This window comes from Salmo salar, chromosome ssa13, assembly GCF_905237065.1.
Source record: "Salmo salar chromosome ssa13, Ssal_v3.1, whole genome shotgun sequence".
NCBI classification, from domain to species: domain Eukaryota; kingdom Metazoa; phylum Chordata; class Actinopteri; order Salmoniformes; family Salmonidae; genus Salmo; species Salmo salar.
Window position 1 is genome coordinate 3,425,329 of NC_059454.1, and position 15,053 is coordinate 3,440,381.

General features: G+C 45.8%; 1 protein-coding gene across 2 annotated transcripts in view; it reads right to left on the bottom strand.

The window, feature by feature from the left end:
- Positions 1-443: 443 nt before the first annotated feature.
- The window catches only part of hsd17b10 (hydroxysteroid (17-beta) dehydrogenase 10), a 28,451-nt gene continuing 13,841 nt past the window's right edge, over positions 444-15,053 (bottom strand). The window contains exons 6-7 of one of the 2 annotated variants that reach the window (NM_001141614.1): positions 11,708-11,748; positions 445-916 (exon numbers count right to left, since the gene is read on the bottom strand). In NM_001141614.1, the coding sequence (NP_001135086.1) occupies positions 767-916; positions 11,708-11,748 (191 nt within the window). In that variant the 3' untranslated portion in view covers positions 445-766. Of the gene's footprint in view, positions 917-11,707; positions 11,749-15,053 lie in introns of both variants that reach the window. The other variant, XM_045692201.1, reaches the window with a different exon arrangement.

Here is a 15,053-nt window from a genome sequence, read left to right on the forward strand (position 1 = left end):
TTTATGTAAACTTCCGACTTCAACTGTATATTTATACACACACATACTGGTCAGAGGGTATTTTTGTTCAGTATAGAAACAGTGATGGTTGGAGTAAGAGGAGCAATATTAGGGCTGCAAGACAGGTGATACCCTGGGTGAATTCTTGTTCCTTGGGTGAGAGGGAAGTGGACCTAACCTTGGTGAGGAGGGAAGTGGACCTAACCTTGGTGAGAGGGAAGTGGACCAGACCTTGGTGAGAGGGAAGTGGACCTGATCTTGGTGAGAGGGAAGTGGACCTGACCTTGGTGAGAGGGAAGTGGACCTGACCTTGGTGGGAGACGTTTCTCTCTGCTGCCTTAATGTGTTCTCTACAACGTTCTATTGTTGCAGTGGCATCATTTCAGCTAAACCCGATGGAAAAACTGAACGTTTGTATTGTTGGAGAGAAAGTGTGATAAACATCAGAGGATGAGGATTTTTATTAGTTTACAAAACCACAGGGAGCATAGAGTAGTACTGCAGTGCTGTGGATATCAACAACAGAAACACACAAACATTCATTTCAGCTACAGTAGGGGTACAAGTGTTACAGTTTTACATTCCATTTTGTGTCCAAATGTCCCGTGTGGCTCAGTGGGTGGAGCAAGGCACTGGCAACACCAGGGTTGTGGGTTCGATTCCCACGGGAGACCAGTACCAATGAAAATGTATGCACTCACTAAGTGGCTCTGGATAAGAGTGTCTGCTAAATGATTCCCCACTGTACCCTCCCTCGCTCCCTCCATCAGGGCTGCATGCGGATGGCTCCGTCCAGCCTGATCACCTCTCCATTGATCATGGGGTTCTCAGCCAGGGATGTCACCAGGTGGGCAAACTCCGCAGGGTCTCCCAGGCGGGACGGGAAGGGCACCTGACGGGCCAGGAACGACTGCACCTGGTGAGGGAGAGAGAGCGGTGGGGGGGTTAATATAGAGAGAGAGGTGGGGGGTTAGTATAGAGAGAGAGGTGGGGGGGTTAGTGGAGAGAGAGAGGTGTAGAGAGAGAGGGGGGGGTTAATAAACCTTCTCAGGTAGAGAGAGGGGGTTAATATACCTTCTCAGGTAGAGAGAGGGGGGTTAATATACCTTGTCAGGTAGAGAGGGGGGGTTAATATACCTTGTCAGGTAGAGAGGGGGGGTTAATATACCTTGTCAGGTAAGAGAGGGGGGGTTAATATACCTTGTCAGGTAGAGAGAGGGGGTTAATATACCTTGTCAGGTAGAGAGGGGGGGTTAATATACCTTCTCAGAGAGAGGGGGGGTTAATATACCTTCTCAGGTAGAGAGAGGGGGGGTAGTATATCTAGAGAGAGGGGGGGTTAATATACCTTCTCAGGTAGAGAGAGGGGGGTTAATATAACTTCTCAGGTAGAGAGAGGGGGGGTTAATATACCTTCTCAGGTAGAGAGAGGGGGGGTTAGTATACCTTCTCAGGTAGAGAGGGGGGGGTTAGTATACCTTCTCAGGTAGAGAGAGGGGGTTAATATACCTTCTCAGGTAGAGAGAGGGAGGAATAATATACCTTCTCAGGTATAGAGAGGGGGGGTTAATATACCTTCTCAGGTAGAGCAAGGGGGGTTAGTATAGAGAGAGGGGGGGTTAATATACCTTGTCAGGTAGAGAGAGGGGGGTTAATATAGAGAGAGAGGTGGGGGGTTAATATACCTTCTCAGGTAGAGAGAGAGGGGGTTAATATACCTTCCCAGGTAGAGAGAGGGGGGGTTAATATACCTTCCCAGGTAGAGAGAGGGGGGGTTAATATACCTTCTCAGGTAGAGAGAGGTGTAGAGAGAGAGGGGGGGTTAATATACCTTGTCAGGTAGAGAGGGGGGGGTTAATATACCTTCTCAGGTAGAGAGAGGGGGATTAATATACCTTCTCAGGTAGAGAGAGGGGGGGTTAATATACCTTCTCAGGTAGAGAGAGGGGGGTTAATATACCTTCTCAGGTAGAGAGAGGGAGGGTTAATATACCTTCTCAAGTAGAGAGAGGTGGGGGGTTAGTATATATATAGAGAGAGGGGGGGTTAATATACCTTCTCAGGTAGAGAGAGAGGGGGGTTAATATACCTTCCCAGGTAGAGAGAGGGGGGGTTAATATACCTTCTCAGGTAGAGAGAGGGGGGGTTAGTATACCTTCTCAGGTAGAGAGAGGTGTAGAGAGAGAGGGGGGTTAATATACCTTGTCAGGTAGAGAGGGGGGGGTTAATATACCTTCTCAGGTAGAGAGAGGGGGATTAATATACCTTCTCAGGTAGAGAGAGGGGGGTTAATATACCTTCTCAGGTAGAGAGAGGGGGTTAATATACCTTCTCAGGTAGAGAGAGGGGGGTTAATATACCTTCTCAGGTAGAGGGAGGGTTAATATACCTTCTCAGGTAGAGAGAGGTGGGGGGGTTAGTATATATAGAGAGAGGGGGGGTTAATATACCTTCTCAGGTAGAGAGAGGTGGGGGGGTTAGTATATATAGAGAGAGGGGGGGTTAATATACCTTCTCAGGTAGAGAGAGGGGGGGTTAATATACCTTCTCAGGTAGAGAGGGGGGGTTAATATACCTTCTCAGGTAGAGAGAGGGAGGGTTAATATACCTTCTCAGGTAGAGAGAGGTGGGGGGTTAGTATATATAGAGAGAGGGGGGGTTAATATACCTTCTCAGGTAGAGAGAGGGGGGGTTAATATACCTTCTCAGGTAGAGAGAGGTGGGGGGTTAGTATATATAGAGGGGGGGTTAATATACCTTCTCAGGTAGAGAGGAGGGGGGTTAATATACCTTGTCAGTTAGAGAGAGGGGGGTTAATATACCTTGTCAGGTGAGAGAAGGAGGGGGTTAATATACCTTGTCAGGTAGAGAGGGGGGGTTAATATACCTTGTCAGGTAGAGAGAGGGGGGTTAATATACCTTGTCAGGTAGAGAGGGGGGGGTTAATATACCTTGTCAGGTAGAGAGAGGGGGGGGGTTAACATACCTTGTCAGGTAGAGAGAGGGGGGGTTAACATACCTTCTCAGGTAGAGAGAGGGGGTTAGTATAGAGAGAGGTTTTTTTATACCTTGTCAGGTGAGGGGGGGTTAGTATACCTTGTCAGGTAGAGAGGGGGGGGTTAGTATAGAGAGGGGGGGTTAATATAGAGAGAGAGGTGTAAAGAGAGGAGGGGGGTTAATATAGAGAGAGAGCTGTATAGAGAGGTGGGGGGGGTTAATATACCTTCTCAGGTAGAGAGGGGGGGTTAATATACCTTCTCAGGTAGAGAGAGGGAGGGTTAATATACCTTCTCAGGTAGAGAGAGGTGGGGGGGTTAATATACCTTCTCAGGTAGAGAGAGGGGGGGTTAATATAACTTCTCAGGTAGAGAGAGGGGGGGTTAATATACCTTCTCAGGTAGAGAGAGGGGGGGTTAGTATACCTTCTCAGGTAGAGAGGGGGGGGTTAATATACCTTCTCAGGTAGAGAGAGGGGGGGTTAATATACCTTCTCAGGTAGAGAGAGGGAGGGTTAATATACCTTCTCAGGTATAGAGAGGGGGGGTTAATATACCTTCTCAGGTAGAGCGAGGGGGGTTAGTATAGAGAGGGGGGGGTTAATATACCTTGTCAGGTAGAGAGAGGGGGGTTAATATAGAGAGAGGTGTATAGAGAGGTGGGGGGTTAATATACCTTCTCAGGTAGAGAGAGAGGGGGTTAATATACCTTCCCAGGTAGAGAGAGGGGGGTTAATATACCTTCTCAGGTAGAGAGAGGGGGGGTTAGTATACCTTCTCAGGTAGAGAGGGGGGGTTAATATACCTTGTCAGTTAGAGAGAGGGGGGGTTAATATACCTTGTCAGGTAGAGAGGGGGGGTTAATATACCTTGTCAGGTAGAGAGGAGGGGGGTTAATATACCTTGTCAGGTAGAGAGAGGGGGGGTTAATATACCTTGTCAGGTAGAGAGGAGGGGGGTTAATATACCTTGTCAGGTAGAGAGAGGGGGGGGTTAATATACCTTCTCAGGTAGAGAGAGGGGGGGTTAACATACCTTCTCAGGTAGAGAGAGGGGTTAGTATAGAGAGAGGTTTTTTTATACCTTGTCAGTTAGAGAGAGGGGGGGTTAGTATACCTTGTCAGGTAGAGAGGGGGGGGGTTAGTATAGAGAGGGGGGGTTAATATAGAGAGAGAGGTGTAAAGAGAGGAGGGGGGTTAATATAGAGAGAGAGCTGTATAGAGAGGTGGGGGGGTTAATATACCTTCTCAGGTAGAGAGAGGGGGGGTTAATATACCTTCTCAGGTAGAGGGAGGGTTAATATACCTTCTCAGGTAGAGAGAGGTGGGGGGGTTAATATACCTTCTCAGGTAGAGAGAGGGGGGGTTAATATACCTTCTCAGGTAGAGAGAGGGGGGGTTAATATACCTTCTCAGGTAGAGAGAGGGGGGGTTAGTATACCTTCTCAGGTAGAGAGAGGGGGGGTTAATATACCTTCTCAGGTAGAGAGAGGGAGGGTTAATATACCTTCTCAGGTATAGAGAGGGGGGGTTAATATACCTTCTCAGGTAGAGCGAGGGGGGTTAGTATAGAGAGGGGGGGTTAATATACCTTGTCAGGTAGAGAGAGGGGGGTTAATATAGAGAGAGGTGTATAGAGAGGTGGGGGGTTAATATACCTTCTCAGGTAGAGAGAGAGGGGGTTAATATACCTTCCCAGGTAGAGAGAGGGGGGGTTAATATACCTTCTCAGGTAGAGAGAGGGGGGGTTAGTATACCTTCTCAGGTAGAGAGAGGTGTAGAGAGAGAGGGGGGGTTAATATACCTTGTCAGGTAGAGAGAGGGGGGGTTAATATACCTTCTCAGGTAGAGAGAGGGGGATTAATATACCTTCTCAGGTAGAGAGAGGGGGGGTTAATATACCTTCTCAGGTAGAGAGAGGGGGGGTTAATATACCTTCTCAGGTAGAGAGAGGGGGGGTTAATATACCTTCTCAGGTAGAGGGAGGGTTAATATACCTTCTCAGGTAGAGAGAGGTGGGGGGGTTAGTATATATAGAGAGGGGGGGGTTAATATACCTTCTCAGGTAGAGAGAGGGGGGGTTAATATACCTTCTCAGGTAGAGAGAGGTGGGGGGGTTAGTATATATAGAGAGAGGGGGGGTTAATATACCTTCTCAGGTAGAGAGAGGGGGGGTTAATATACCTTCTCAGGTAGAGAGAGGGGGGTTAATATACCTTCTCAGGTAGAGAGAGGGGGGTTAATATACCTTCTCAGGTAGAGAGGGGGGTTAATATACCTTCTCAGGTATAGAGAGGGAGGGTTAATATACCTTCTCAGGTAGAGAGAGGTGGGGGGGTTAGTATATATAGAGAGAGGGGGGGTTAATATACCTTCTCAGGTAGAGAGAGGGGGGGTTAATATACCTTCTCAGGTAGAGAGAGGTGGGGGGGTTAGTATATATAGAGGGGGGGTTAATATACCTTCTCAGGTAGAGAGAGGGGGGGTTAATATACCTTGTCAGGTAGAGGGGGGTTAATATACCTTGTCAGGTAGAGAGGGGGGGTTAATATACCTTGTCAGGTAGAGAGGGGGGGTTAATATACCTTGTCAGGTAGAGAGAGGGGGGGTTAATATACCTTGTCAGGTAGAGAGAGGGGGGGGTTAATATACCTTGTCAGGTAGAGAGAGGGGGGGGTTAATATACCTTCTCAGGTAGAGAGAGGGGGTTAGTATAGAGTTTTTTTTTATACCTTGTCAGGTAGAGAGGGGGGGTTAGTATACCTTGTCAGGTAGAGAGAGGGGGGGTTAGTATAGAGAGGGGGGGTTAATATAGAGAGAGAGGTGTAAAGAGAGGAGGGGGGGTTAATATAGAGAGAGAGCTGTATAGAGAGGTGGGGGGTTAATATACCTTCTCAGGTAGAGAGAGGGGGGTTTAATATACCTTCTCAGGTAGAGAGAGGGGGGGTTAATATACCTTCTCAGGTAGAGAGAGGGAGGGTTAATATACCTTCTCAGGTAGAGAGAGGGGGGGTTAATATACCTTCTCAGGTATAGAGAGGGGGGGGTTAATATACCTTCTCAGGTAGAGCGAGGGGGGTTAGTATAGAGAGAGGGGGGGTTAATATAGAGAGAGAGGTGTATAGAGAGGTGGGGGGTTAATATAGAGAGAGAGGTGTATAGAGAGGTGGGGGGTTAATATACCTTCTCAGGTAGAGAGAGGGGGGGTTAATATACCTTCCCAGGTAGAGAAAGGGGGGGTTAATATACCTTCTCAGGTAGAGAGAGGGGGGTTAATATACCTTCTCAGGTAGAGAGAGGGGGGGTTAATATACCTTCTCAGGTAGAGAGAGGGGGATTAATATACCTTCTCAGGTAGAGCGAGGGGGATTAATATACCTTCTCAGGTAGAGCGAGGGGGATTAATATACCTTCTCAGGTAGAGCGAGGGGGTTAATATACCTTCTCAGGTAGAGCAAGGGGGTTAATATACCTCCTCAGGTAGAGAGAGGGGGGTTAATATACCTTCTCAGGTAGAGAGAGGGAGGGTTAATATACCTTCTCAGGTAGAGAGAGGGAGGGTTAATATACCTTCTCAGGTAGAGAGAGGGGGGGGGGGTTAATATACCTTCTCAGGTAGAGAGAGGGGGGGTTAATATACCTTCTCAGGTAGAGAGAGAGGGGGGTTAATATAGCAAAGCTAACTAAAAAGCAGCCTTCGCAAATGGAGGATGGCTTTCACTTCAGCAGTAATAAATTTATGAACTTCTTTGAGGAAAAGATCATGATCATTAGAAAGCAAATTACAGACTCCTCTTTAAATCTGGGTATTCCTCCAAAGCTCCATTGTCCTGAGTCTGCACAACTCTGCCAGGACCTAGGATCAAGGGAGATACTACAGTGTTTTAGTACTATATCTCTTGACGCAATGATGAAAATAATCATGGCCTCCAAACCCTCAAGCTGCATACTGGACCCTATTCCAACTAAACTACTGAAAGAGCTGCTTCCTGTGCTTGGCCCTCCTATGTTGAACATAATAAACGTCTCTCTATCCACCGGATGTGTACCAAGCTCACTAAAAGTGGCAGTAATAAAGCCTCTCTTGAAAAAGCCGAATCTTGATCCAGAAATTATAAAAAACTATCGGCCTATATCGAATCTTCCATTCCTCTCAAAAATTTTAGAAAAAGCTGTTGCACAGCAACTCACTGCCTTCCTGAAGACAAACAATGTATACGAAACGCTTCAGTCTGGTTTTAGACCCCATCATAGCACTGAGACTGCACTTGTGAAGGTGGTAAATGACCTTTTAATGACGTCAGACCGAGGCTCTGCATCTGTCCTCGTGCTCCTAGATCTTAGTGCCGCTTTTGATACCATCGATCACCACATTCTTTTGGAGAGATTGGAAACCCAAATTGGTCTACATGGACAAGTTCTGGCCTGGTTTAGATCTTATCTGTCGGAAAGATATCGGTTTGTCCTCTGACAAATCAATTGTAAATTTCGGTGTTCCTCAAGGTTCCGTTTTAGGACCACTATTGTTTTCACTATATATTTTGGGGATGTCATTCGAAAACATAATGTTAAATTTCACTGCTATGCGGACGACACACAGCTGTACATTTCAATGAAACATGGTGAAGCCCCAAAATTGCCCTCGCTAGAAGCCTGTGTTTCAGACATAAAGAAGTGGATGGCTGCAAACTTTCTACTTTTAAACTCGGACAAAACAGAGATGCTTGTTCTAGGTCCCAAGAAACAAAGAGATCTTCTGTTGAATCTGACAATTAATCTGGATGGTTGTACAGTCGTCTTAAATAAAACTGTGAAGGACCTCGGCGTTACTCTGGACCCTGATCTTTCTTTTGAAGAACATATCAAGACTGTTTCAAGGACAGCTTTTTTCCATCTACGTAACATTGCAAAAATCAGAAATTTTCTGTCCAAAAATGATGCAGAAAAATTAATCCATGCTTTTGTTACTTCTAGGCTGGACTACTGCAATGCTCTACTTTCCGGCTACCCGGATAAAGCACTAAATAAACTTCAGTTAGTGCTAAATACGGCTGCTAGAATCCTGACTAGAACCAAAAAATTTGATCATATTACTCCAGTGCTAGCCTCCCTACACTGGCTTCCTGTTAAGGCAAGGGCTGATTTCAAGGTTTTACTGCTAACCTACAAAGCATTACATGGGCTTGCTCCTACCTATCTTTCCGATTTGGTCCTGCCGTACATACCTACACGTACGCTACGGTCACAAGACGCAGGCCTCCTAATTGTCCCTAGAATTTCTAAGCAAACGGCTGGAGGTAGGGCTTTCTCCTATAGAGCTCCATTTTTATGGAATGGTCTGCCTACCAATGTGAGAGACGCAGACTCAGTCTCAACCTTTAAGTCTTTACTGAAGACTTATCTCTTCAGTAGGTCCTATGATTAAGTATAGTCTGGCCCAGGAGTGTGAAGGTGAACGGAAAGGCTGGAGCAACGAACCGCCCTTGCTGTCTCTGCCTTGCCGGTTCCCCTCTTTCCACTGGGATTCTCTGCCTCTAACCCTTTTACAGGGGCTGAGTCACTGGCCTACTGGTGTTCGTCCATGGGAGGGGTGCGTCACTTGAGTGGGTTGAGTCACTGACGTGGTCTTCCTGTCTGGGTTGGCGCCCCCCCCTTGGGTTGTGCCATGGCGGAGATCGTTGTGGGCTATACTCGGCCTTGTCTTAGGACGGTAAGTTGGTGGTTGGAGACATCCCTCTAGTGGTGTGGGGGCTGTGCTTTAGCAAAGTGGGTGGGGTTATATCCTGCCTGTTTGGCCCTGTCCGGGGGTATCATCGGATGGGGCCACAGTGTCTTCTGATCCCTCCTGTCTCAGCCTCCAGTATTTATGCTGCAGTAGTTTGTGTCGGGGGGCTAGGGTCAGTCTGTTACATCTGGAGTATTTCTCTTGTCTTATCCGGTGTCCTGTGTGTATTTAAATATGCTCTCTCTAATTCTCTCTTTCTGTCTTTCTCTCGGAGGACCTGAGCCCTAGGACCATGCCTCAGGACTACCTGGTATGATGACTCCTTGCTGTCCCCAGTCCACCTGGCCGTGCTGCTGCTCCAGTTTCAACTGTTCTGCCTGCGGCTATGTAACCCTGACCTGTTCACCGGACGTGCTTGTTGCACCCTCGACAACTACTATGATTATTATTATTTGACCATGCTGGTCATTTATGAACATTTGAACATTTTGACCATGTTCTGTTATAATATCCACCCTGCACAGCCAGAAGAGGACTGGCCACCCCTCATAGCCTGGTTCCTCTCTAGGTTTCTTCCTAGGTTTTTGGCCTTTCTAGGGAGTTTTTCCTAGGGAGTTTTTCCTAGCCACCGTGCTTCTTTCACATGCTTTGCTTGCTGTTTGGGGTTTTAGGCTGGGTTTCTGTACAGCACTTTGAGAATATCAGCTGATGTACGAAGGGCTATATAAAAATACATTTGATTTATACCTTCTCAGGTAGAGAGAGGGGGGTTAGTATATATAGAAAGGGGGGGTTAATATACCTTCTCAGGTAGAGAGAGGGAGGGTTAATATACCTTCTCAGGTAGAGAGAGTTGGGGGGTTAGTATATATAGAGAGGGGGGGGTTAATATACCTTCTCAGGTAAAGAGAGGGGGGGTTAATATACCTTGTCAGGTAGAGAGAGGGGGGTTAATATACCTTGTCAGGTAGAGAGAGGGGGGGTTAATATACCTTGTCAGGTAGAGAGAGGGGGGGGTTAATATACCTTGTCAGGTAGAGAGGGGGGGTTAGTATAGAGAGGGGGGTTAATAGAGAGAGAGGTGTATAGAGAGGTGGGGGGTTAATATAGAGAGAGAGGTGTATAGAGAGGTGGGGGGGTTAATATACCTTCTCAGGTAGAGAGAGGGGGGGTTAGTATATATAGAGAGAGGGGGGGTTAATATACCTTCTCAGGTAGAGAGAGGGAGGGTTAATATACCTTCTCAGGTAGAGAGATGTGGGGGGTTAGTATATATAGAGAGGGGGGGTTAATATACCTTCTCAGGTAGAGAGAGGGGGGGTTAATATACCTTCTCAGGTAGAGAGAGGTGGGGGGGATAATATAGAGAGAGAGGTGTATAGAGAGAGGGGGGGTTAATATACCTTCTCAGGTAGAGAGAGGTGTATAGAGAGAGGGGGGGTTAATATACCTTCTCAGGTAGAGAGAGGGGGGGTTAATATACCTTCTCAGGTAGAGAGAGGGGGATTAATATACCTTCTCAGGTAGAGAGAGGGGGGGGTTAATATACCTTCTCAGGTAGAGAGAGGGGCGTTAATATACCTTCTCAGGTAGAGAGAGGGGGGGTTAATATACCTTCTCAGGTAGAGAGAGGGAGGGTTAATATACCTTCTCAGGTAGAGAGAGGTGGGGGGTTAGTATATATAGAGAGAGGGGGGGGTTAATATACCTTCTCAGGTAGAGAGAGGGGGGGTTAATATACCTTCTCAGGTAGAGAGAGGTGGGGGGGTTAGTATATATAGAGAGAGGGGGGTTAATATACCTTCTCAGGTAGAGAGAGGGGGGGTTAATATACCTTCTCAGGTAGAGAGAGGGGGGTTAATATACCTTCTCAGGTAGAGAGAGGGGGGTTAATATACCTTCTCAGGTAGAGAGAGGGGGGTTAATATACCTTCTCAGGTAGAGAGAGGGAGGGTTAATATACCTTCTCAAGTAGAGAGAGGTGGGGGGGTTAGTATATATAGAGAGGGGGGGGTTAATATACCTTCTCAGGTAGAGAGAGGGGGGGTTAATATACCTTCTCAGGTAGAGAGAGGTGGGGGGTTAGTATATATAGAGAGAGGGGGGGGTTAATATACCTTCTCAGGTAGAGAGAGGGGGGGTTAATATACCTTCTCAGGTAGAGAGAGGTGGGGGGGATAATATAGAGAGAGAGGTGTATAGAGAGAGGGGGGGGTTAATATACCTTCTCAGGTAGAGATAGGGGGGGTTAATATACCTTCTCAGGTAGCGAGAGGGGGGTTAATATACCTTCTCAGGTAGCGAGAGGGGGGGTTAATATACCTTCTCAGGTAGAGAGAGGTGGGGGGTTAATATACCTTCTCAGGTAGAGAGAGGTGGGTTAATATACCTTGTCAGGTAGAGAGAGGGGGGGTTAATATACCTCAGGTAGAGAGAGGGGGGGGTTAATATACCTTCTCAGGTAGAGAGAGGGGGGTTAATATACCTTCTCAGGTAGAGAGAGGTGGGGGGTTAATATAGAGAGAGAGGTGTATAGAGAGAGGGGGATTAATATACCTTCTCAGGTAGAGAGAGGTGTATAGAGAGAGAGGGGGTTAATATACCTTCTCAGGTAGAGAGAGGTGTATAGAGAGAGAGGGGGTTAATATACCTTCTCAGGTAGAGAGAGGGGGGGTTAATATACCTTCTCAGGTAGAGAGAGGTGGGGGGGTTAATATAGAGAGAGAGGTGTATAGAGAGAGGGGGGGTTAATATACCTTTTCAGGTAGAGAGAGGGGGGGTTAATATACCTTCTCAGGTAGAGAGAGTGGGGGTTAGTATACCTTCTCAGGTAGAGAGAGGGGGGGTTAATATACCTTCTCAGGTAGAGAGAGGGGGGGTTAATATACCTTCTCAGGAAGAGAGAGGGGGGGTTAATATACCTTCTCAGGTAGAGAGAGGGGGGGTTAATATACCTTCTCAGGTAGAGAGAGGGGGTGTTAATATACCTTCTCAGGTAGACCTGCCAGGAGAGGGGTAGCAAAGAGACCTGGGGAAGGAAGGAGGGCTCACGTTAATGTCTCACTGATTAAATACTAATAAAACTTGTTTCAAGTTCCTAAATATATATGACCAATACCATCTGCTGAATACGTGAATAATACCATCTGCTGTATATGTGAATAATACCATCTGCTGAATATGTGAATAATACCATCTGCTGAATATGTGAATACCATCTGCTGAATATGACAAATACCATCTGCTGAATACGAGACAAATACCATCTGCTGAATACGAGACAAATACCATCTGCTGTATACGTGAATAATACCATCTGCTGAATACGCGACCAATACCATCTGCTGAATACGCGCCCAATACCATCTGCTGAATACGACACCAATACCATCTGCTGAATACGACACCAATACCATCTGCTGAATACGACACCAATACCATCTGCTGAATACGAGACCAATACCATCTGCTGAATACGAGACCAATACCATCTGCTGAATACGAGACCAATACCATCTGCAGAATACGAGACCAATACCATCTGCAGAATACCTGACCAATACCATCTGCTGAATACAAGACCAATACCATCTGCTGAATACGAGACCAATACCATCTGCTGAATACGAGACCAATACCATCTGCTGAATACGAGACCAATACCATCTGCTGAATACGCGACAAATACCATCTGCTGAATACGAGACCAATACCATCTGCTGAATACGAGACCAATACCATCTGCTGAATACGAGACCAATACCATCTGTTGAATACGAGCTTCAACGAGCTTCCATGCCATACAACTCTCCTTCCGTGGCCTCCAACTGCTCTTAAATACAAGTAAAACTAAATGCATGCTCTTCAACCAATCACTGTCTGCACCTGCTCGCCCGTCCAGCATCACTACTCTGGACGGTTCTGACTTAGAATATGTGGACAACTACAAATACCTAGGGGTCTGGTTAGACTGTAAACTGTCCTTTCAGACTCACATCAAAACATCTCCAATCCAAAATTAAATCTAGAATTGGCTTCCTATATCGCAACAAAGCATCCTTCACTCATGCTGCCAAACATACCCTCGTAAAACTGACTATCCTACCGATCCTTGACTTTGGTGATGTCATCTATAAAATAGCCTCCAATACCCTACTCATTAAATTGGATGCAGTCTATCACAGTGCCATCCGTTTTGTCACCAAAGCCCCATATACTACCCACCACTGCGACCTGTACGCTCTCGTTGGCTGGCCCTCGCTTCATACTCGTCGCCAAACCCACTGGTTCCAGGTCATCTACAAGACCCTGCTAGGTAAAGTCCCCCCTTATCTCAGCTTGCTGGTCACCATAGCAGCACCCACCTGTAGCACGTGCTCCAGCAGGTATATCTCACTGGTCACCCCCAAAGCCAATTCCTCCTTCCAGTTCTCTGCTGCCAATGACTGGAACGAACTACAAAAATCTCAAACTGTAAACACTTATCTCCCTCACTAGCTTTAACCTGTCAAGGTATAGGGGGCAGTATTTTCGACTTCGGATGAAAAGCGTGCCCAGAGTAAATGGCCTAATACTCGGGGCCCAGAGTCAAATATTTGCATATTATTAGTAGATTTGGATAGAAAACTGTTTGAATGGTGTCTGTGTGTACTCTAAAACTGTTTGAATGGTGTCTGTGTGTATAACAGAACTCATATGGCAGGCAAAAACCTGAGAAAAATACAACCAGGAAATGAAAATCTGGTGCCTGTAGTTTTTTTCAAGTCATTGCCAATCGAACACACAGTGAGTTAGGGTTCATTTTGCACTTCCTAAGGCTTCCACTAGATGTCAACAGTCTTTAGAAAGTTGTTTGAGGCGTCTATGATGAACAGAGACCGAACAAGAAGGCTGGGAAGTTGGTGACCCAGGGAAGGACATCAGTTCATTGGTGCGCGTTCATGCGAGAGGTAGCTCTGTTCCAAAACGTTTTTCAAGACAATGGAATTGTCCGGTTGGAATATTACTGAATCTTCACGTTCTAAAGGCCCTAAAGATTGATGCTATACAACGTTTGACATGTTTGAACGAATGTAAACAGAACTTTTTTTGACTTTCCGTCGTGACATTTTCCTCGCGCGTCCTACATTTTGAGTAGCTTACTGAACGCGCAAACAACATGGAGTTATTTGGACATAAATCATGAACTTTATCGAACAAAAACAACATTTATTGTGGACCTGGGATTCCTGGAAGTGCCTTCTGATGAAGATTATTAAAGGTAAGTGAATATTTCTAATGCTATTTATGCATTTAGATGACTCCAAAATGGCGGGTATCTGTAATTGCCTGATGTATTTTTCTGAGCGCAGTACTCAGATTATTGCGAAGTGTGCTTTCCCAGTAAAGTTATTTTGAAATCTGTCAATGCGGTTGCATTCAGGAGATGTTAATCTATAATTCTTTGAATAACAGTTTAATATTTTATCAACGTTTATAATGAGTATTTTTGTAAATTGTAGTGCTGATTCACCGGAAGTTTTGGGGGAAATACATTTTCTGAACGTCACGCACCAATGTAAAATGCTGTTTTTAGATATAAATATGAACTTGATAGAACAAAAAATGCATGTATTGTCCTAGGAGTGTCATCTGATGAAGATTGTCAAAGGTTAGTGCATAATTTTAGCTGCTTTTGGTGACACTTTAGCCCAAACAACTACCTCTTCCCCTACTGTATTTATTTATTTTGCTCCTTTGCACCCCATTATTTATATTTCTACTTTGCACTTTCTTCCACTACAAATCAACCATTCCAGTGTTTTACTTGCTGTATTGTATGTACTTTGCCACCATGGCCTTTTTTGCCTTTACCTCCCTTATCTCATTTGCTCACATTGTATATAGACTTGTTTTTTCTACTGTATTATTGACTGTATGTTTGTTTTACTCCATGTGTAACTCTGTGTTGTTTTATGTGTCAAACTGCTTTGCTTTATCTTGGCCAGGTCGCAATTGTAAATGAGAACTTGTTCTCAACCTGAATACCTGGTTAAATAAAGATGAATTAAAAAAAAAATATATCCAATCAATACGCGACCAATACCATCCGATCAATACGCGACCAATTCCATCCGATCAATACGCGACCAATTCCATCCGATCAATACGCGACCAATTCCATCCGATCAATACGCGACCAATACCATCCGATCAATACGCGACCAATACCATCCGATCAATACGCGACCAATACCATCCGATCAATACGCGACCAATACCATCCGATCAATACGCGACCAATTCCATCCGATCAATACGCGACCAATTCCATCCGATCAATACGCGACCAAT